Source organism: Schistocerca americana, chromosome 1, assembly GCF_021461395.2.
Source record: "Schistocerca americana isolate TAMUIC-IGC-003095 chromosome 1, iqSchAmer2.1, whole genome shotgun sequence".
In the NCBI taxonomy this organism is placed as follows: domain Eukaryota; kingdom Metazoa; phylum Arthropoda; class Insecta; order Orthoptera; family Acrididae; genus Schistocerca; species Schistocerca americana.
In genome coordinates, this window is record NC_060119.1 from 305,704,029 (window position 1) to 305,727,644 (window position 23,616).

The 23,616-nt window shown below is 46.3% G+C and overlaps 1 protein-coding gene across 1 annotated transcript in view; it reads left to right on the forward strand.

The window, feature by feature from the left end:
• LOC124595822 (actin-interacting protein 1) overlaps positions 1-23,616 on the forward strand; it is a 181,219-nt gene that overhangs the window by 117,633 nt on the left and 39,970 nt on the right. The window contains exon 11 of the mRNA XM_047134719.1: positions 513-632. Coding sequence (XP_046990675.1) covers positions 513-632 — 120 coding nt within the window. The remainder of the gene's footprint in view (positions 1-512; positions 633-23,616) is intronic.

Sequence of the window (23,616 nt, forward strand, 5' to 3'; positions counted from 1 at the left end):
TCAGCTTTTCTTTACAGTAACTGCTCCTTTCTTTCCTCCATTTTAATTTTCTACATCTTCCATTTTCTTACCTGTCTATTTTTCGCCACCCCCCTCCCACCACTGCACTGTACAATGCACTTAGCTTTTCACTCTTGTTAACTCATGCACGACGTTTTAGTAGTAATCTCTGTTTTGCATGTTACCCTGTCTTCCATCTGTAAGCTCTTGGGTTTTCAAATCTCATTTGGTGCAATCCCTGACAATCAGTCTTTCCTTCTCAGCCTGTCCGGTAAGTCTCCCTGATCTGCAGTTCTAGGTGATTTTCGTAGACCTCTCCAGTCCTTTTCCTTCACCCTTCTTTCTTCTCCTTTAACTCTGTCATCTTTTGTCTCACCTCCCCACAACAATTAAATCATTTTCTGCATTATACTGTACCATATCCCATTATGTATTTAAAGAATTGGATTATCATATTCTGTTCTCAGACGAGGATACATGGATTCTAAGAATATTCTCTGATTTCCATTCAGGTTTGTGTTGTCCAAGGAGGCAGGAAAGTGTTTAGCCTGCCTGTAGATTACGAGCCATCATGTGTTTCATTAAACAGTGAACATCCAGATGTTGCTGTTGGAGGAGCACTGGACCAAAAGGTAACAAACATTTTACTGTTTTAGTTTTATTACTTACAAAATGTTTAGAAGTAGTATAAAAGCAGAACATTATTAAGAGTTCAGTCCTCACAATGTTAAAACTGATGTAAAGCAAATATATTAATTTGTATGGCAATAAATTAGTTACTAGTACCATCATGGTTGGGAGCATGTTTATATATGCCCACTCCTGCCAACCTCATAACACTCAGTAGTTAACATTTGACAACATTCTTGTGAAAGCTTGTGAAATACTAAGTACTTGATACATATAGCAGCGGTAGGTGGTTTTATTCAGTTGTATTACCAAACTCTGCGTCCTCATACATATAGTTCTTTCCTTCCCATTTAAATGTGGGAATGGAAAGTCCTTGATGGAATATAAATATGGATTGAGTAAAGGATAACAAATCAGAATATAGTTGAGATATTCAGTCATTTATAGACAAGCCTGAGAAAGTTGTTAAGCTCGGCATCATGGTCATTAGTGCCTGAAGTAAAGTAATATACTGTTGCACTAAAATAAAATGCAACAGAGAGAGATCCTTGTTTTTCCTGTTTTGTCACAACACTTTGGTCAAATTACGTATGTATATTAAGGAAAGTTCTGGCTGAATGTGAAGTAGGAGTAAAGGAGACTATTCACCAAAGAATAGTAGCACTGGTCGCCAGGTATACACAGAAGGGGGAGGGGAGGGAGGAACTTCCTAGCTTTTGAAATAAAATGAGAATCTCCCCCCCCCCCCCCCCCCCCTGCCCGCCCCTGCCCCCCCCCCCCCCACACACACACACACACGCGCACACACATTTAGGTGGGAAGAAGGGATGGTGGTAGATAGCTACTACCTTGGAGGGAGGCAGGATGTTTGCTGGATAGGAATTCAAGAGAGAGGGGTGGCAGCTGCTTGGGCTAGGTATGTGATACACAGTTACAAGGGCTGGTGCAGTGCACAATGAAAGTCCCCCAGGGGACTCACGGCCCTTTCGTGAGTACGTGCGTGGCGAGCATGGAGCCCCGAGCTATTGAGGTCTTCCTTTTGTCCTGGACTGCATTTCCTTTCCCTTCCCCTCCTTTCCTGTCGTTGCTCCTTCCCCGTCATTGCTCCTTCCCCTCAGTCCTCACTTGTCCCTCTCTTCGTATCCTTGTTTATGTTGGCCCTGCTATCCTCCTGGTTCTGTTGGCTTTGAGATTTGGTTTTGTTGAGTAATTAACTCATTCTTTTGGCATTCTTTTGGACCCCCTCTGGGGTTTGACCTCCATTACTAAATTTCTATTCCGTAGTGTGAGCTATTTGGGGAAGAGTTCCTTACCTAGTGTCTCCGGCGTGTGCCCTCCTAGTTCCTTCCATCTTTTCCTTCACATCGTTGTCTGATGCTAGGGTACATAGCCAGCATGGTAGCCAGCCGGTGTGGTGGGGTCGCTATGTACCCTTTTGGTTCAGCCCCCTGAAAAGACAGGGATCACACTTCTGATACGTGAGCTGTGACCACCTCATATAAGCCTAGGAGAGGTTGCTTTTCATCCTGGAGCATCATAACTCCCGGCAATGGCCGCCATGCCAGACAGCCCTTGCTGTGGCTGGGTTGCGCCTTGGGGAGAGCCCCTGATCGGAGTGGGTGGTATCAGGACAGACGCTATGCAAATGAAATGCATACGAATCCAGACATGTGTCCCCCCCCCCCTTTACCATTCTTTGAATGTGGTTCAAGGTGTGTGTAATTTTTCACAGGGACCTCATCCTTCAAACTGATGAGGAACTTAGAGATAATCTAGGACGGCGGGGTGTTCACTTTGTTCGGCGTGTTCAGAAGGGCCCAACTGACAATCGCCTTGATACTGTGCCTTTATCCTCGGCTTTGAAGGGAATACCCTCCCTGAGAAGATCAAGATTATGGTTTATCAATGTGATGTGAAGCCGTACATCCCACGAACTATGAGATGTTTTAGGTACTTGAGTTTTGGGCACGTCTTCCCACTGTTCGCAGACCCCTCTCTGTGGTGACTGTGGACGTCCACTCCATGAGGGGAGTTCCTGTGTTCCCTCTCCTGTGTGTGTTAATTGTCATGGCGATCATTCTGCACGTTCACCCGATTGCCCGGCTTATAAGAAGGAAAAGAAGATACAAGAGTATATGTCCCTTGATTATGTAACTTACGCTGAGAATTGTAAGAAGTATGCACGTCTTCATCCTGTGTCAATGACGTTTAACTGTGCTTTAGTCACATCTTCACCCCTTCCTTACCCCAGTCCTGAACCCCCCCCCCCCCCTCCCCTGCGGTTCCCACACCCACCCCTCTGAGCACCGCTTCCCCTCCCCAGCCAGGGAAGTGTTTCACTACTTCGGCCTCTGCAGTCAAAGTCGCTCCCAGGAGCACCCTTCCGGGCCTGCTGCCACGCAATGATCACGAGAACCACTTTCTTTGTGCTCCCAGGTTGCCCACTCTCTTTCTGTTCCAGATCTTGCTGCAGCTGGCTCCTTTTTGTGGCACAGCCCTCCTCGATCTCAAACAGAAAAGAAGAAGATACATAAGTCCCGGGACAAGGAGCCCCTGGTGACGCCAGAGGTCCCGTCCCCACCTTCGCAACCTGCTGTTCATGGGTGTTGCCCCCTCCTTGTCGGTGACGGATGGTGACCTGGCGGCATGACTGGCTTTAGCCTGTTCACCCCCCATTTGAATCATCATTCTATGGTTATCCAATGGAATTGTAATGGATATTACTATCACATTCCAGAGTTGAAATCCCTTATTTCGTTTTACTCTGCAGCTTGTGTGGTTCTGCAGGAATCTCATTTTACTGATGATCACTCACCGACCCTCCGTGGGTTTTGTGCTTTCTGTCAAAATCGGGTCAGCCCCCTGCGGGCCTCTGGTGGTGTTTGTACGTTGGATCGTACAGATGTTGATAGCACATGGATTCCTCTCCAAACTACATTGGAAGCGGTTGCTGTTAGGGTCCACCTGGACTCTGGGGTCACAGTTTGCAATATTCATCTGCCTCCTGACAGGACTCTTACACCTGCTGCTTTAACTGTCCTCCTTCAGCAACTTCCTCCTCCCTTCCTCCTTTTCAGGGATTTTAATGCTCATCATCCCTTGTGGGGCAGTGCATTTCCATCTAATTAGGACCTTCTCATAGACCAGTTTCTTGCAGACCACGACTTGTACCTTCTTAATGATGGCTCCCCTACCCATTTCAGTGCTGTTCGTAGTACCTTTTTGCCATTGATATTTCTCTTTCTTCTCCCTCCGTCCTCCCTTCATTACACTGGTTCCCATATGACGACCTTTGTGATAGTGACCATTTCCCATTGATTCTCTCACTCCCTTCCCACTCCCCGATGGACAGGGTACTTCATTGGTCTTTCCAGCACGCCGATTGGCCTCTATATACTGCACAGGTCATTTTTTCTCCCTCTTTGTCTGGTTATATTGATGACGTCCTACGTGATTTGTGTGATGCTATTGTTCGCCCTGCTAGCCTTGCGATCCCACGCTCACCCGGACCATTCGCCACTGGCAAGTTCCATGGTGGAGTATGGCCCTTGCCATTGCCATTTGTGATTGCCCTCGAGCTTTGCGACACCTTAAGAGGCACCCATCCGCTGCCAATTGTATTCCCTTTAAACACCTTCATGCCAAAGCCCGTTACTTAATCAAACATAGCAAACGGTTGTGTTGGAAACACTTTGTTTCTTCCCTCAGTTCTACTGTCCATATGTCATGGGTATGGGCTTCACTTCGCTCTCTCCAAGGTTGCCATTGGTAGTCTACCCTCCTGGGCCTTGGCCTCCTGTATGGCCTTTGCACGGACCCTTTGATTCTCACAGAACATCTTGCGATCCATTTTGCAACAGCATCAGCATCAACCTCCTATCCGGCTGCAGTCCTTCGCCAGAAACAGTGGGCCGAAGCTTCCACCTTATGTTTTACCCCTTGTCAGTCAGAATCGTACAACGAACCTTTTACTTTCTTCTTCTCATGATACGGCCCCTGGCCCACACTCCATTCATAACCAATTGCTTCAACATCTTAGTGCTCCACAACATCATCATCTTCTCCGGATGCTTAACCGTATTTGGCTCCAGCGTGACTTCCCTTCTCAATCGAGGGATAGTATTGTGGTTCCTATCCCTAAGCCTGGTAAGAACCCCCTGTTTGTCAAGAGCTATCGGTCAATTAGTCTGACAAACGTTGTTTGCAAGTTACTTGAACAGATGGTAGCCCGTGGGCTCATTTGGGTCCTCGAATCTCGGGATCTATTGTCCCCTTACCAGTGTGACTTGCGAGAGGGACGGTCTCTGATCGATCATTTACTTCGCTTGGAATCCACATTTCGGCAAGCTTTTTCCCAGCGATCATATCTTTCTTACGCTTCATGAGTGGGTTCTTCGGGGCCCACTCCTGATTTTTATCTGCCAGTTCCTGTTCCATCGGTTGTTCAGGGTTCCGGTTGGTACTGTTTTTAGTTCTCCACGGACCCAGGAGAATGGCATCCCACAGGGTTTCGTATTGAGTGTACTTCTTTTCCTCATTGCTATAGGTGGACTTGTGGCCTCCGTTGGTCCTTGGGTCACCCCTGCTTTGTATGTGGGGGGATTTCTGCATTTGGGTTAGTTCCTCTTCGATGACCTCTCCAGAGCAGCAGCTCCACGGTGCTATATGGCATGCCTGTGCATGGACCCTCTCACATGGGTTTCAATTCTCTCCTATAAACTTGTGGGTGGTCCACTTCTGTCGCCGTACTACGGTCCACCCCGATCTGGAGCTCTACCTCGGTGCACAACGATTACTTGTGGTCCCTTGGTCTTCTTTTCAACAGCTGCCTCGTATCAGACTTCTGCAGATAGATTGTTTCCGTAAACTCAAATGTCCTTCGCTTCCTAGCCCACACCTCTTGGGGTGTGGATCGTTCCACTCCTCTATGCCTTTATTGGGCCTTGGTGTTGTCTCACTTGGACTAAGGTTGTCAAGTTTATGGTTCAACTGCTTCTTCCACAATGTGCCTCCTGGATCAGGTCCACCATCATCGTGGTATCCATTTGGCCACCAGTTCCTTCCCTACTAGCCCTGTTGATAGTCTCCTGGTTGAAGCTGGGATCCCCCCCTCCCTTTCTGTTCAGCAGTCCCAGCTTCTGGTTTCTTATGCAATTGCTGTCCATTCGTCTCCCACTCATCCTTCCTATTCTATCCTGTTCCCAGACCAAGGGCGTCGCCCACCTGATTCCCACCTTTGGGCGGGTTTACTGGTTGGGCTCCGCCCTGCGTCTCTTCGCCTTGATTTTCAGCTTCCTTCATTGTCCTGTCTCCCACGTTCCTCAGCCCCGGATTCGGATAGATCTCCGCCGAGGTCCAAAAGATTCCTTCCCCGATTGCGTTCCATCGTTTTTTCTGCTGAATTTTGAATTTTATGAGCATTTCGAGATGCTGTTGTTTTTTACACCAATGGCTCTAAATCTGCTCGTCTTGTGGGATATGACTTCATGTCCTCTGTTGGCATGGAAAATCATCTCCTGTCAACTGCATGTGGGGTGTTTACTGCGAAATTGATGGCAATTTCCCAGGCCCCTTCCTTTATTAAACAGTTCCAACTCACCCGCGATTAGTTATGTACGGTCTCAATGAGTGGCCTTCAGGCTATTATCCGGTGTTTTTCCCGCCATCCCTTGGTCTCGTCTATCCGTGACTGTTTCACTGATCTTCACCATGCTGCTTGTTCTGTTGACTTCCTTTGGGTCCCTGGCCATGTGGGTATCCCAATGAGCTTGCTGATCGTTTGGCTGAGGGAGCAGTCACCCCCCCCCCCCCCCCCACCCACCCCCACCCCACTTCCCTGTAACCCCTCCTGTGGTGGATTTGCGGTTTCATATCAAATCCCACTTTGCACAATCATGGGCCAACTCTTGGGAGGCTACCTCCCTGTCTAATAAACTTAGTACAATTAAGGTGACACCTGTCCCATAGCGTTCTTCCTTCCGCCTCTCCCAAAAGGACTCGACCACCCTGTGTCGTCTCCGCATCGGCCATACCAGGCTGACCCCTGGTTTTCTTTTGCGTAATGAGCCACCCCCACTTTGTGGTTGTGGGGCCTTCCAGTCAGTAGCCCACATTTTGGTGTAATGCCCCCTCCTTCTTCTGGCTCTGCGTACTAAGTATGGACTTCGCCGCACTTTACCTTTAATATTGGCAGACGATCCCTGTATGGTTGAATTGGTTCTCAGTTTCCTCTGTGAAAGTTGTTTTTATTTTCAGTTCTAAGGTTTTTTACTCTCCCTCTTGTGTAGGGGCAGGGTGGTGAAGTTTGGAGTGTCTCCCACTGTAAACTGTGTTTGGGGATTCCTGACTCCCAACCAACCACAATGAAAGTGATTTGGAGGCGTGGACTGGGAGGGGATAACAGGACAAACGAAGGCGAAGCTGTTGGGTAGAGAGTGTGGGAACAATAAGTTAATGGAGACAGGCCACGAGGGTTACGGGAGTGAAGGATGTGTTGCAAGGATAACACCCATCTACATAGTTTACACAAAAAGTTGTTGGCGGAGGGAAGGATCCGGTTGACCCTAATTATGAAGCGCCCGTGTTCTGCTCAGCTGTATGTTGTGGAACTTGTTCTTGGCCCCAATTTGATGGTGGCCATTGAATCTGGTGGACCGCTGTTTGGTTGTCATACCAACGTAAAAAGCTGTGCAATAATTCAAGAGCACTGGAAAATGATATGGCTGCTATTTTAAGTTGCACCCTCTCTCTTATGGGATGGGACAAGTCTGTGACAGGACTGCAGTAGGATGTGCTGGGTGGATGAATTGGGTAGTCTTGCACCTGGGCCTTTCACAGGGATATGATGATAGTGGCAAGGTGATTGGAGTAGTAACGGGATAGGGATGGATCTGGATTTTCCACAGCTTTGGTAGGTGAAAGAATACCACTGTAGGAGATGTGGGTAGTTTCTTGGGTAGAACATGTCTCACTTTTGGGTGTGATGATAATCAAAGCTGTTGCAAAGGATCTGGTTCAGTCGTTCCAGTCCAGGATGATATTGGGTGACAAGGGGACTAGTTCTTCGTAGCTGATTTTTGGAGGATAAGTCACTGGAAATCTGTTAGTTGACTATGTTTGGGGGCTAGTGCCTTTCCATGAAGGTTCTCATGAGACCTTCGGGATACAGAACAAAGGAGATGATGTTGTTTCCCCAGCATGCTGAAGGTCTTAAGAGGGCATTCACAGACAGGCACTATCCCTCAGACTAAGTCCACAAATTATATTTCCCATGCAGTATCCATATTCTCCCACCAACACCACAAAAAAAGCAGCTACAAAAGAGCACACCCAGTATCATGGAGTAGAACAACTGACCCATATCCTTTGCCAGGGATTTAATTGTCTATCATTATTGCCAGAAATGAGGGACTTCCTACACAAGATCTCCCCCCCCCCCCCCACCCCTCCCCCGCCCCAACTTACATTCTGTTGGCCACCCAGCATACACAACATCCTGGTCCATCCTTACACCACTTCCACTCTCAAGGGTTACGCAACGTCTGTTAAGAAAATAAGAGATATTTTGTAATGTATGGTTGCAGAAATGCCTTGCACATTTCCTCCTTTGTAATCACATGCTAATATTGTCGCAGAAGAAGCTGAGTAGCACTGTCACCATGGTGTAGTGGTTATGATACTAGACTGTTGTGTGGAGGGTTGTGAGTTCAAAACTCACCTGAACCGTAAAATTTTAATTTCTATATTCGGTTTGAGAACATTCTAAAAGTATCCACGAATGTCAAGAATCATTGTACTGAAATGTTCTGTAACTGTATATATACCGTATGTGTTCTGGCCGGAAGCAGTTCACTCCGCACTCTTGTATGTGCAAAGTGCTGACTAAACCTTTGTTAAGTGAAGTTAGTGTTCGACATTCATCTAATTACACCTTCTTCTACATGACATTATTATGGTGGAGACGCTGGGTACTGGAACATGTGGTAGCACACATTATCGACAACACAGTGGCTCCCATCAGGCCACGACAGAGCTGCTGTTTTTCGGAGTGAGAAACTGGAGTTCCAGCCATATTCAACAGATTGCAATCTATCGGAGACAGAAGAAGAAGAGGATGTTACAATGACAGCAAGTGTGTGCCAACACATGAGACATCCTTCCAGGTTCTCTGGTGACGATGGCTAAGATCCAAACAAGTGGCTGAAGATATATGAGCATACAGCCAAATTTAACAAATGGGATGACACTGTGTGTTTGAGCAACGTATTTTTCTACTTGGAGGGCACTGCCAAGCAATGGTATGAGAACAATGAGGAGAAGTTCACAAGCTGGGAAGTATTACAGGCGGACCTGCACAAGTATTTCGGCAACACATGACGACAGAAGTGCAAGGCTGAAGATAAATTAAAGTGCAGGGCACAGCATCCAGGAGAAACTACAGCATCCTACATTAAAGACATCTTGGAGCTGTGTAAAATAGTGGATCCTAGAATGGAGGAGGAAGATAAGGTTGCACATCTCATGAAGGGTGTTGCTGACATGTATCAAGCCCTACTCCTGAAGGAGATTTTGACAGCAGACAACTTCATAAAATGGTGCCAGTATATCAAGACAATGCATCAAACAAGAAGTTTGAATGGCTTCCAAACGTTGTATCGATCTCTGTGATGGAGGAAGGAACTGATGTCACAAGTGTTCATCAGATAGTGAGAGAGGAAGTTCAGAAGGCACTTGGATTGCACGACAAGCAAAAAACAGAGAAGCTTCAAGAGGTCATAGGGGAGGAAGTGGAACAGACACTGAACCAAATCTCTCATCCTCATTTCCCTTTAAAACAATGAAAAAGTTGAGAGCCAGGTGAAGTTACATTCCTACAGTGCCGCATCCTGTTTGGGCACCAAGGAAGACTGATGTCTGGAGGACCCAGGATAACCAACCAGTCTGTTTCCACTGAGGATGACCAGGACATGTTGTGCGCTGTTGCCAAGAAAGGTGGCAGATATTTGATTATCATATTCAGTCATTTCGGAGAAGTACCATCGCCATTTGCGGACATCCATATTCATCGACAACAAAACATCTCTGCTGAAGGTGGCTAATGGGAAATATGTAAAATGTACTGGAAGATGTGTCATTCGTGTGAGTATAAGTGGCCATACATAGCCCTTAGAATTTGTCATCTTGCAAGAGTGTAGTCATGATGTCATTCTGGGATGGGACTTTTTGAAAGCTTCTCAGGCAATTATAGATTGTAGTCACTCGAAGATTATGGTAGACTAGATGAGATACTGTGGACAGGAAGATGCGCATCAGTGTGTGTGGAGACTGTGTGCTGGATGAAGTGATCATTCCTGCAGTCAGTGCTAGATAGGTAACTGTCACGTGCCATGCCACACATCAACCCATGGATCTTGTAGTGGAATGTAAGTGAAGCGTACCACTGAAGAATAACTTGGTCATCCCAGCCTCTGTCATCTTGTTTAAGAATGGATTTGGTGAATTGTGGATAGTTAACTGTCGCCAAGAACCGCAGATCCTTCCAAGACGCATTTGTGTAGTAAATGCTGAGCCATTAATTGCCGAACAGCTGAGCATCATAGAAACCTCCCATGCTGAGTCCGTGGGTGAAATTGGTGCTTCCACTACGAGACGAGATCTTCTAGCTCAACTATCACCAGATCTCACTAAGGAACAACAGAAGAAGCTACTTGCCATTCTTCAAGAGTTCTCTGAATGCTTCAGTCCACAGGTAAAGAGCAATTAGACAAATCGACGGTGAAGCACCGGATTAGCACTGGAGAGCATCAACCAATGAGCCAGAGAGCATATTGCGTGTCAGCAATGGAATGTCAAATAATTCGCGGCGAGGTAGAGAAAATGATGAAGAATGACATCATTCAGCCTTCGCAGAGCCCATAGTCATCACCAGTGGTTCTCATCAGGAAGAAAGATGGTAGTTGGCACCTTTGTGTTGGTTACAGGAAGCTTAATAAGATAACTGAAGAGGACGTTTAACCCCTTCCACGAATTGATGATGCACTAGGTTGTCTGAAGGGGGCTAAGATTTTCTCAATCATGGACATGTATTCAGGATACTGGCAAATCAAAGTAGATGAGGCTGATAGTGAGAAAGCTGCATTCTTCACCCCTGAGGTCCTATATGAGTTTAAGGTAATGCCGTTTGGTTTGTGTAATGCACCACCAACTTTTGAACAGATGAAGGATAATCTTCTACGTCACCTGAAGTGGACAATTTGTCTTTGTTATTTAGATGGCATTATAGTGTTCCCAGAGACATATCATGAACATATAAAAAGACTGAGGGCCATTCTCAAGTGTCTCTTTGGAGCAAAAGAAATCAGAATACTGGGACACCTTGTGTAAAACGAAGGTGTGCAGCCAGACCCAGAAAAAGTGAGATCTGAATTTCCTATTTCCCAAAGTATTAAGAGATGTGAGAACCTTCTTTGGATTATGTTCTTACTGCCGTTGTTTTATCAAAGACTTTTGTATGAAAGCCTTGCCACTCCAAGAGTCGTTAAAAGCCAGTGCTGAATTTATCTGGGGTGGTGCTCAACAAGATTCTTTCGATGTGCTGCGAAAAGCTCTGACAACTGACCCTGTACTTGGTCTGTATGATGAGAGAGCACCTATAGAACTACACACAGATGACAGTGGGTATGGCATCAGTGCTGTTCTGGTGCATATTTTGGATGGAAAAGAGAAGGTTATAGCCTATGCTGCTAGGACACTTACAAAAGCCGAGAGAAACTACTTAACTACAGAAAGAGAATGTCTTGCTGTGATCTGAGCCATGAGCAAATTTTGACAGTATCTCTATGGAAGGCCATTCACAGTTGTTACAGACCATCATTCACTTTGTTGGTTGACAGGATGACTCACCAGGTTGGCACTACATCTTTAAGAGTATGACATTACCATAGTGTACAAAAGTGGAAGAAAACACGATGGTGCCGACTGTCTCTGTTGAAACCCTGTGCAAGACCATCAAGACTTTGATGAAGATAGTGGCTGTCTCACTGCACTCCAGGATTTCTCTGCTGAGCAGAAGAGGGATGCCAAGATACCTCAAATTATTCTTGCCTTAAATCAGTCAGAGGATGTGAAAGGACAATTTAAGGTAGTTAATGGATTACTTTGCCAGAAAAACTTCGATCGCTTTGGAAAGAGGTGGTTACCAGTGATTCCTAAACACATGCGCTTGGATGTTCTACAGAAATTCCATGACACACCTGAGGCTGGACATTTAGGCTTTATTAACACATATGATAGGATACACGCGAGAATTTTCTGACCATATTTATTTAGGAGTGTCCGTCACTATCTGTCACACTGTAGAGAGTTCCAGAGGAGAAAGGCAGTTCCTCAGAAACTATCTGGGTGACTCATACCAGTTCCACCAGCAAAACGCCTTTCTAGCTTGTTGGGTTTGACCTCCTCTGACAATTTCCAACATCTGCTAGTGGCAGTAGCTGGATTAATGTTTTGCACTGGTTATCTGACACGCTATGCCATTATAAAAACTGTGAAAATAGCCAAAGTATTCGAGGTATCCAAATTCATCGTGGAAGACATTGTATTAAAACTCGGTGCCCCACGGTAGTTAATTATGGATCGAGGGAATGTTTTTCAACTGAATCTTGTGACAGAGGTAAACCATTGGTGCAACATTACTCATCACATGATGACTGCCTACCGTCTGCAAAATAACAGGCCTACTGAACACCTAAATATGACCTTGGCTGACATGCTGTCAATGTTCATCAGTGTTGAGCAGAGCAACTGGGGTGAGGTGCTACCTTTTGTGACATTTGCCTGCAACACCGCCAAACAAGACACCACAAGATTTATGCCATTTTTCCTAGTGCATGGCGTGAGGCGACTACGACAATGGACACTGTGTTTCCGCTACATCCTGATGACGTGGATGATGACTACATCAGCCAGGTGCTAACCAGAGCTGAGCAAGCTAGGCAGTTAGCCCAACTCCCTACCAGCCTGGTGACCTTGTATGGATCTTCACTCCTGTTTTGAAGGTTGGTCTCTCTGAGAAGCTCTGTTGTGGTTGGCAGGAGAGCCAACACCGTGTTACTAGAGGAAGCCGAAAGGCAAGCGTTTTAGCTCACGCATGCTGGCGTGAGGTCTGGAACAGGACAAGGAAATTAGAATTTAGAAAAAACGGACGTAGCTGGTGGAATACTTAACTTTAATCCATTAATGGTGAACGTCGCTCTTGACTGTACATGATTCAGTATCAATAGTAACTGGTAATGGCGCCTTGCTAGGTCGTAGCAAATGATGTAACTGAAGGCTATGCTAACTATCGTCTCGGCAAATGAGAGCGTATTTTGTCAGTGAACCATCGCTAGCAAAGTTGGTTGTACCACTGGGGCGAGTGCTAGGAAGTCTCTCTAGACCTGCCGTGTGGCGGAGCTCGGTCTGCAATCACTGATAGTGGCGACACGCGGGTCCGACGTATACTAACGGACCGCGTCCGATTTAAAGGCTACCACCTAGCAAGTGTGGTGTCTGGCGGTGACACCACATTCCTCCCCCGCAAATCAGCGTACGGTTGTGGCATAAGGCTTCCGCCCGCCGTGGGTTGGACCCCATGGTTGACGTATGCGATGAGGTGGGGAACCTAACAACAGGTGAGGCTGTGCCACCCGCAGCCTGCCATTCGGACCGCGGGGAGCTAGGAAACGACTGAAAACCTGATCCAGGGTGCACACCAACATGCGGTGTATGCGGCTGCAGAGAGACAGGAGGGGCCGAAGGGTTGACCTCCATCGGGCTGGGGCACCCGACGGACGAAGACGACATATGGCCCAGAGTGGGCAAGAGTTCCATGTCGGAGGACAACTGGTCCCGGGAAGCGATCGGCGGCGCGTGACCCAGGGAGGCGCCCGGCGGTTGCAGCGATGCGTCCAATACGGGTGTCGCCGGCGGGAAAACAGGCGGCGGCGCGTCGCCATAGGGCAAAATGGAAGGCAGTGTCGGTAACACCTGGGGCCAAGGCAAGCCAGTTGATGGGTCCCCAGGGTGCTAACTGGACGGCACCGTCGCTGAAAGCAGATGGGGAGCGGCAGATCCCGTGCGACGACAGAGGCGCAGCTGATTGAGATGCCGACGCACCTCACCAGTGGCCTCAAAAACCAGGTACATAGTGCGGCCAAGGCAGCGAAGAATGCGCCCTTCGAGCCAACGCCGTGAACTCCGGTAATGGCGGTAGTAGACAACGTCGCCTGGGGCAAAAGCAGGTGTCTGCCGCTGCACAGGAACCTGATGCAGCGGATGTAGCAAAGACATCAAGGTTCGATGATGGTGACCGTGGAGCAACTCAGCCGGCGAGCGACCATCTCGGGACTGAGAGCGATACGAGGACAAAAAGAGCAATAACGCGTCCTCCTGAGAATGCGACTCTTTCAACTTCAACATCTGTGACTTGAAAGTCCGGACCAATCGTTCAGCGGCACCGTTTGACTGAGACGAAAACGGCGCGGATGTCAGATGTTGAATACCATTGGCCTTGCAGAATGACTGAAATTCTGCGGACATGAATTGTGGGCCATTGTCGGAAACAATAGTCTGTGAAAGACCTTCAATGCAAAAGATAGCAGATAACGCTTGGATGGTGGCAGATGACGTCTTGGAAGACATCCGGATAACAAAAGGAAAATTACTGAATGAATCTACCACAACCAACCATCGAGCATTCCAGAATGGACCAGCAAAATCGATGTGTAAGTGTTGCCAAAGTCCATGCAAAGGCCAGCAAAGAATTTCCGCGGTGGTGATTGTTGTTCGGCACACACCATGCAAGAAGAGCACATATTCGTAATCGCGGCATCGATTCTGAACCAAGTACAGTGCTGGCGAGCAAGTTGTTTCGTTCTCACTATACCCCAATGTCCTTGGTGGAGAAGCTGTAAGACAGAGGACTGTAACGAATGTGGGACCACGACCCTGGACTGATCATTATCAGAACGCAGCAGCAAAACACCACGTCGTACAACAAGTCTCTCCTGGTGAGCAAAAAATCGCCGAACCAACGGATCCTCTATCCGTGACATTGACAAGGGCCATTGCGTAGCAACAAAATGCAGAACGGTAGGAAGGACAGGGTTGGCAGCTGTGGCTGTAGCTACACGACGAAAATCAGTCGGAAACGATTCAACCCCGTCATCGGTTTCCGAAACAATGAACATGCAAGCAAGTTCGGCGGAATCAAATGCTCTATCCTCAGCAACAGGCAAACGGGACAACGCATCGGCGTTTCCGTGCTTAGCAGTGGACCGATACAAGATATCGTAATGGTACTGCGAGAGGAAAATAGACCAGTGAATGAATTTCTGCGCTGTACGTGGAGGTACAGGCTTGGTCGGTTGAAAAAGCAATGTCAAAGGTTTGTGGTCTGTGAGGATGGTAAAGTGACTACCATACAAGAAATCATGAAACTTTGTAACACCAAGTACGAGAGACAATGCTTCTTTCTCAATCTGTGAATAATTTCTTTGCGCAGACGAGAGCAATTTGGACGCAAAGGCAATAGGGCGATCGTGCGAACAATCTTTGTGCGCAAGCACAGCACCGATCCCGAAATCTGATGCATCCACCATCAACAAAGGGGGCTTCTGGGGATCAAATGGCGTAAGGCAAGTATTGGAAAGCAACGCCGATTTCAACTGGCGAAAGGCGCATTCGCATGCCGTCGTCCAGACGAACGGAACGCCTTTACGGCGTAAGCAATGAAGCGGAGCTGAAATGGAAGAGGCATGCGGCACATGTCTGTGATAATAGTTAATTTTCCCCAGCACACTCTCTAGCTGCTTCTTGTATGGCACGGAGCTGCTCGGGACTGGGATGTATGCCTTGGGCATTGAGTACATGTCCCAAGTAGGGCAAGTCACGAGCAAAAAACACACATTTGTCCTTCCACAGGCGAAGTCCATTTTGTCGCAAGACCTGAAATAATGTTTTGAGATTGGCTAAATGTTCTTCTTCCGTCTTTCTGGAGATCTCAATATTGTCCAGATAGTTTGCTGCAGTAGGGGCCGATGCACAAACAGTTTGTATTTGCTGAAACAATGCAGGGTCGGATGCACACCCGAATGGCAGTTGTTTGAATCGATACAAACCAAGATGCGTGTTAACCACCAAAACGCGCTGGGATTCTTCGTCCACTGGTATTTGCAAGTACTTCGAACTTCGAAAAATATTTACCCGGGCACAGTTTGTCAAAAAGATCTTCCGGGCAGGGTAAAGGAAAAGTTGCAGTCACTAGTTGTGGATTCACTGTTCCCTTGTAGTCCACACAAAGTCTCAATTTTCCCGAAGGTTTTGGCAAAATTACTAAGGGTGTAGTCCAGAGAGAAGCCTGCACACGTTCAATTACACCTTGTGATTCCAGTTCGTGTAATGTTTTTGCGACCTCGTCACGCAATGGGTGGGGAATATTGCGTGCTCTGAAAAATTTCTGTTGTGTGTGTACTTTCAGTTCCAAATGTGCTTTATAGTTTTTAGCGCAACCGAGGCCTGGTACAAAAATGTCTGCAAATTCTTCACATAGACGAGAAACACTGTCTGAAGGCACAGTCTGGTTGACTGATAGGACCTGATTTACTGTAGACAAGTTAAACAACTGAAATAAATCGAAACCAAGCAAGTTCACTGCAGAAGAAGAATGAAGGACGTCAAATGACACAAGTTTTGTTTGTCCTTAGTATGTTGCAAGAAGGCTGCACTGTCCTAACACAGGGATATCTTAACCTGAATAACTAGTTAACTTAACATTTGCGGCACACAACGGAGGTGTGCCCAGCAGTTTGTAAGTGTCTTGATTGATCAGTGAAACTGCAGCCCTGGTATCGAGCTGGAATGGTATCACTTTGCCGTTAATGTCCAAGTCCACAAAAAGTTTATTGTCCTGCTGACGACAAGAGTGCAGTGTGAACTGACACTGGTACAAAATCACTTGCGACTTGACGGGAGTTCCGGCGACGTCGACGCACACTATTTGTGGGACGAACACAGTCACTGTTAGAGAGAGTGGCATTGGGCGGAGTGGAATGAACGACATGAATTTCCATGGGCGAAGTTTCCGAGCCTGAGTATCCTTGGTTCGATTCCGATTCTGGCGTGAAGCAAAGGGCCTGGAATGGTTTTGAGTGTCCGATCTGAGCTTTTTCTGGCAAACACTTTGAACATGTCCTTTTTTATTACAGTAGAAGCAAATAGCTTGGCGTGACGGGCAATGCTCACGCGAATGTCTAGTAGCACACTGCGGGCATGATTTTAGCACTGCATTTGCTTGCCGACGCGGCAGCGGCACAGCCGGGCGCGAGGGCTGTTTACTGTTCCGTGCAGCTCGCCCGGCGGGCTGGTTAACGTGACACATGGGGTGCGAAGTTTCAAATGATTCTTGAGCAAAGTCAAGTGTGTGCTGCCGATACAATATGTCCAACACTTGTTGAAGGGTTGGATTGACTAGTTTCAAAATCTGTTCCCTTATATGAACATCAGAAACATTCTGTGCAGTTGCATCACTTACCATAGTATCTGAATAAGGGAGTCCACATTGACACTCAAAAGCACAATCCCTAGTAAGGCCTTGCAAGGTTGCAACCCACTCCCGATTAGTCTGACCTGCCGTACGTTTTGTACGAAAGAAGGTATACCGTTTGGCTACTACATTGACTGATTTTTTTTGAAGTATGCATCTAATGCAGACAAAATTTTGTCGTAGGACAGAGTTGCTACGTCGCGTCGGGGAAATAATTTGACTATCACACGGTATGTTTGTACGCCGACCGAAGACAACAAAAATGGCTGCCACTCGTTACCTTGGATTCTGTAGGCAGCGAGATGGAATCCAAATTGGCGTGACCACTCCGTCCAGCTTTCCAGTGCAGCATCAAAAGGTCGAACAGTTGGTGCAACAGCGTGTTGTGGCTGCATTAGTGGTGGAGCGGCGACTGCCGCATCGTTTGGCATTGCACGTTGACCCTGGATGAGCTGTCCAAGGGCATCCAGTAAGGCCTGCGTCTGCTGATTCTGTAAGCGATAAAATTCGGACAGTACATCTGGAGATGGTGGCGAAGCCATGACGCAAGTAAATCAGGGCAGTATAGTTAAGAATGCGATATTGCCTCGTCGCCAATGTTGTGGTTGGCAGGAGAGCTAACACCGTGTTACTAGAGGAAGCCGAAAGGCACGCGTTTTAGCTCACGCAGGCTGGCGTGAGGTCTGGAACAGGACAAGGAAATTAGAATTTAGAAAATAACGGATGTAGCTGGTGGAATACTTAACTTTAATCCATTAATGGTGAACGTTACTGTTGACTGTACATGATTCAGTATCAACAGTAACTGGTAATGGCGCCTTGCTAGGTCGTAGCAAATGACGTAGCTGAAGGCTATGCTAACTATCGTCTCGGCAAATGAGAGCGTATTTTGTTAGTGAACCATCGCTAGCAAAGTTGGTTATACCACTAGGGCGAGTGCTAGGAAGTCTCTCTAGACCTGCCGTGTGGCGGCACTCGGTCTGCAATCACTGATAGTGGTGACACGCGGGTCCGACGTATACTAACGGACCGCGTCCGATTTAAAGGCTACCACCTAGCAAGTGTGGTGTCTGGCGGTGACACCACAAGCTCCTCAGGCGCGTGGACCTTATAAGGTTGTAAAACAGAGTTCTGTTGTTACTTATGAAGTTAAAGATTTCGACTCTGACACAAGACAATGAAAGATCAGAGATACAGTCCACGTCCTTCGAATGATGCTCTATAAGGATCTTGCAACACATGGTAAATTCGAAGCTCCAGCAGCAGGCAACAAGCGGAAAGGTGACGAAGAGTGTAGTGGTAAATGAAGTTCTAAGGAGGTCACTGCCAGGGCAAACATCCATCATTGGGAGTCGGAGTATGCAGGACCGATGACTCATTCCTGGACTAGGATGACGTAACACCGAGACACTGTTCTCTTAAGGAGGGAACAATGCCACAGAAGAAGCTGAGTAGCACAGTCACGGTGGTGCAGTGGTTATGCTACTAGACTTGCATGGAGGGTCGTGAGTTCAAAACTCATCTGAAAAATTTTAATTTCTATATTTGGTTTTAGTACATTCTAGAAGTATCCACAAAAGTTAAGAATCATTGTACTGTAATGTTCTGTGTCTATATATACCGTACTTGTTCTGGCCGGAGGCAGGTTGCTCCGCGCTCTTGTATGTGCAAGTGCTGAATAAACCTTTGTTAAGTTAGTGTTCGTCATTCATCTAATTACACCTTCTTCTACGTGACAATATCTTTATGGAAGCATTCATCTTCTGAAACAATGCTCTTGGTCATCTGCAATAGTACAAATAATTTCCATGCACTTAAATCAAGATGATCCTTGATCAGGATCACACATTCAGAAAATCAACGATCTGGTACGTGCAAATCTCCAAGTGATTGTCAAAGAAATTTCAGGTTAGCGTCTCAGCTGGGTCTTGCCATGAAATTTTGGTGGAATAATTGAACATGTGTAAAGTTGCTACAAAATTTTTCCCTTGTGTAATGACACAACAACAGAAAGAAAAGAGAGTGAACATTTGTTGGGAAAGGATTGAACTTGATGATGATGATACTTGCACTAAAGAATCATAACAGAAAATGAAAGCTGGATTTCCAGCCTTGACATTGGGATGAAAGATCAGTCATAACCGTGCAGTGGCGAAGGATCCTCATGTCCAAGGAAAGCACATTAGCCTCAATCCAATGTCAAAGTCATTCTCTATCTTCTTCTTCTTCTTCTTCTTCTTATTATTATTATTATTATTATTATTATTCCCCCCTAACTTAAACAATCATTGTACAATAGCAGACTACAGAGGGAGCTGGCATAGTGGTTAGCACACTGGACTTGTATTCGGGAGTACAGCGGTTCAAACCTGCATCTGGCCATCCTAATTTAGATTTCTCGTGATTTCCCTAAATCGCTTCAGGTAGATGCTGGGATGGTTCCTTTAATTGGGCAGGACCGACTTCCTTCCCCATTCTTTCCTAATCCAATGGGACTGATGACCTCGCTGTTTGGCCCCTCGCACGAATCAGCCAACCAATGGCAGGCCCTCTAGTTAAAGACGTAGTACCTTATTTGACAGTGAATTGATTTACTTTTTCTTTAGTAGCTAGAAGAAAGTATCCCACAACCATACGCTTTATTGAGCACAGATTGTTGTTGCTCACTTCTGCTCAGTCTTCCAGTGATGCATGGTCCTTTGCCTTAACAGCAATATTACTATGACAAGGGGGATTTAGCTCTGGGCTAAGGCAGACAGATCTCTTTTCACATGAATCTCAAATGGCTTTGTAACCAATGAATGAGTGATTTTTTGATGATACTTCCCTGGGTGGGTTCTGAATTATATGGAATTTCGACAGCTTTGGATCAGATAAAAATGTCTGTGCCTAATGAACCATGAGGAGTTGCTGTGAGATGACCAGTGGCAGTTGTAGTGCGACATGAGACTATCCAAGTAACATGCTTTATTGTTGTCCTCTTAGACCGACAATAGATGCTTGTGAAATAAAAAAGTTTCTAATGGTGTGTTTTCATTGCTGTTTTGCATTATCTTGAAGCTGTGGAACAGTTGATGCCAGTGATCGATCTGGGGTAGGTGATATGACGGTGGGAGGATGTATGACAGAGGTCTTGTGCCTAGGTCTGTGTGCAGATACAAGCCATGAGGCAAGGGCTCAGGAGCAAGGGTGGAGTAAGGATGGATAAGTATATTGTGTAGGGTCAGTAGCTGGTGGAATATCACTGTGGGAGGGGTGGGTGGGATAGTGAGCAAGATATTCCTCATTTCAGGTCAGGACAAGAGAAAGTTGGAAACCCTGACTAAGAATGTGATTCTGTTCCTACAGTTGTGGGTGGTATTGAGTCAAAAGAGAAGTGCTCCTTTGCATCCAGACAGTATGTGGGAGGTGGTAAGGTACAGAAGAGAAAAGGCACAGGAGATGTTTTTCTGGCCAAGATTGTGAAGATAATTTCAATCTCTGAAGGCATGAGTGAAACCCTTGGTATATTTGGAGGGGAACTGTTCATCACTACACATGTGATAATCTCTGGTGGCTGGCTGTGTGAAAGGGACTTCGTGGTATGGAATTGGTGATAGCTGCCAAAGTGGAGGTATTGTTAGTGGTTGGTATGTGTGATGTGAATGGAGGTACTAATATAGCAATCCTTTAGATGGACACCAACATCGAGGAGGACCAAACAAAGTGAATGGGGAAGAAGGCATTGAGGTTCTGAAGGAATGTGGTTAGGGTGTCCTCACAGTCAGTTCAGGTCATGAATATGTCATCAGTGAATATGAATCAGTTGAGGAATTGGCATTTTGGGTCATTAGGAAGGATTCCTCTATACAGTCTGTGAATGTGTTGGCATATGATGGTGCCTTGTAGGTGTCTAATGCTGTATGGTGGATTTGTTTGTAGGTGATGTCTTCAAAGGAGAGAGTACATTTGGGCAAGGAGATAGTTTTTCATGATGACCAGAAAGGCTATTGTGGGTCTGGAGTCAGTCGGACATTGGTAAAATTAGTCTTCAGTAGTGGCAAGGCCATGAGCATTGGAGATGTTAGTGTAAGAGAGGTGACATTGACAGTGATGAGGAGGGCACCGGACGTTAAAGGAACAGGAGCTGTGTAGTGTCAGTGTCAGAAGATAGAATGTGGGAAGTGGTGAGTGGCAGTGGCAATGCTGGTGAGGGGCAGGGTGGGGGTGCAACTAACTCAGCATGAAAGGCTCTGGGTTGGACGTAAGGATTTAAGCAGGGACTGGAGGTCCTACTAGATTTCAGGATTGGGATGGCTGTGGCAGAGTTTATAGACAGACATATCTGAAAACTGGTGGAGTCCCTCCGCCAGGTATCTCTGAAGTTCGTAACCACAGCAGAGGAGACTTTGTCAGCAGATAGGATTATAAAGTTTGGATCAGTTTTTAGGTGGTATAGTGTGATTCTTTGGCTCTAAGCTTGGTTTCCATGTTGAGAAAGTTGGGGAATGATGGTGAGGCAAATTTCAAGGTTAGGAAATTCTGGGAAGTTACCAGGGGATAATATGAGGGCAGTGGGGATGGATCATGGTTAGCTGGAGGAGTAAATTGGGTTAGGCAGAGTTCAGTGTTGGTTTTGTTTAAATCTGACTGATAGCATTGATGAAAATAAAGTTTTTCCACTGTAATGCCTGGGAGAAGGAGAGAGAATCTTTAATAAGCCCAGCATTAAAAAATTTGGGAGTGTGTCAAAATGTAATGCATTTGGAAAAGATTAATATTCCTGTGTGACTGTGGCTTTTGGGGGAAAGGTTCTGATAGTATTTTGGACCTGTTCAGTTTCTGTGTTCCATATGGTGGTGTGAAGGAGTTTCTCAGTGTGTGTCTAACATAGTAGGTCTGTGAAGCAGAGTTGTCTGCTATGAGGAGATGGGGAGGGAGGTTTGATGGAGGCTTTTGTAGAGTTGGTATATATTGGTAGTCCAAGACGTGTGCAATTTGGAGAGGTTTTTGAGGTGGCACTTTGCATAGTGTCTAGTTCCTGGAGAGCAACAGATTCAATCTGGGAGATGGGGGAATTTGGGATTGCAGAGCAAGAGAATTTCACAGATCATGAGGAGGTATTACAAGGTGGTTTGGGTCTGATTTATACAGTTTTGCAGAATTAGGTTGGTGAGGGCTTCAGATTTATAGGATTTGAATAGATAGAGGTTATCGTGGAAGGAGGCATTGCAGCCGGAGATGGGTAATTTGTTGGTCAGGCTATTTGGGGGGGGGGGGGGGGGGGGGGAGAGAGAGATTCCATTAACTAGGCAACATTGCATGAACAGTATTTGGGACTGGGTTCTAGTATGGATAAGGAAAATTTCCGATATTGGAGCAGATGGAAGGATCAAGGATCCATTGTGAAGGATAAATGCTTTCTATGTGGGAATGGCATCTAACAAGCTGCCTGTCTGCGTAAATGTTCGTTATTGAAATGTTGCCGAGAGACTGCTGGACCCCCAGTAGCTGAACGTGCTGCTCAACATGATGTGCTTCACTTAAATACTTCAGCGACTGCTTCACAACCAGTGACATTTGGAACCTTCCTACCAACACCAGCTTTTCTGAACTGCACAGATAGGAACTCTCTTTACAACATATCCTCCTTTCAAAAAGGTAGATAGTAGCAGTCAGTCAGTCAGTCAGTCAGTCAGTGTTTCTGTCCTAACTTTATTAAAGGAGATCTAGATTTCAGCTAGTAACTAGCCATTATCAATGCAGTATTTCAGAATTACTATACATTCCTTAGTATGTCTTCATCTGTTGTTTGGGCTCCTGTGACAGTACATTAAAGACTCTTTAATGAACTGTGACAGGAGCCAAAACAACAGGTGTAGTTGTACTAGAGCATGTATAACAACTCTGAAATACGGCGTTGATAATGGCTGGTTACTAGCTGAAATCTGGATCTGCTCTAATAAAGCTAGAACGGAAGCGATGACTGATTGCTGCTCTCTACCATTTTGAAAGTCATATCACAGTTGTTGAGTGCATTCTGCTCTCGTAACGGAAGGTAATTTGATTTACTTCTTTCCTTTACTCCCCACCTCTGGGCCTTAATCTTTGCTTGTCCCTGTCCTCAACCTACTTATGCTTCTCATTTGCTTGGAGGGGGGGGGGGGGAGAGAGGAGGAGGAGGAGGAGGAGGAGGAGGAGGAGACCACGCAGGTCAGAGAGAGGGCAGAAAAGAGAAGCAGAGAAGGTGGAAAGACTAGTAGGTGCGTTGGTGGGATATGAGAGATGTGCAATGCAATGAAAAGACCAAAGTTATTAGCCAGTGAGGCTGCAGAAGTTTCTTTAGGCTGACTGAACTATTCAGTGCACATCATTATGAGGAGAGTTGTGTGCACATATCCTTTTCATGTTGTTGTTATTCCATC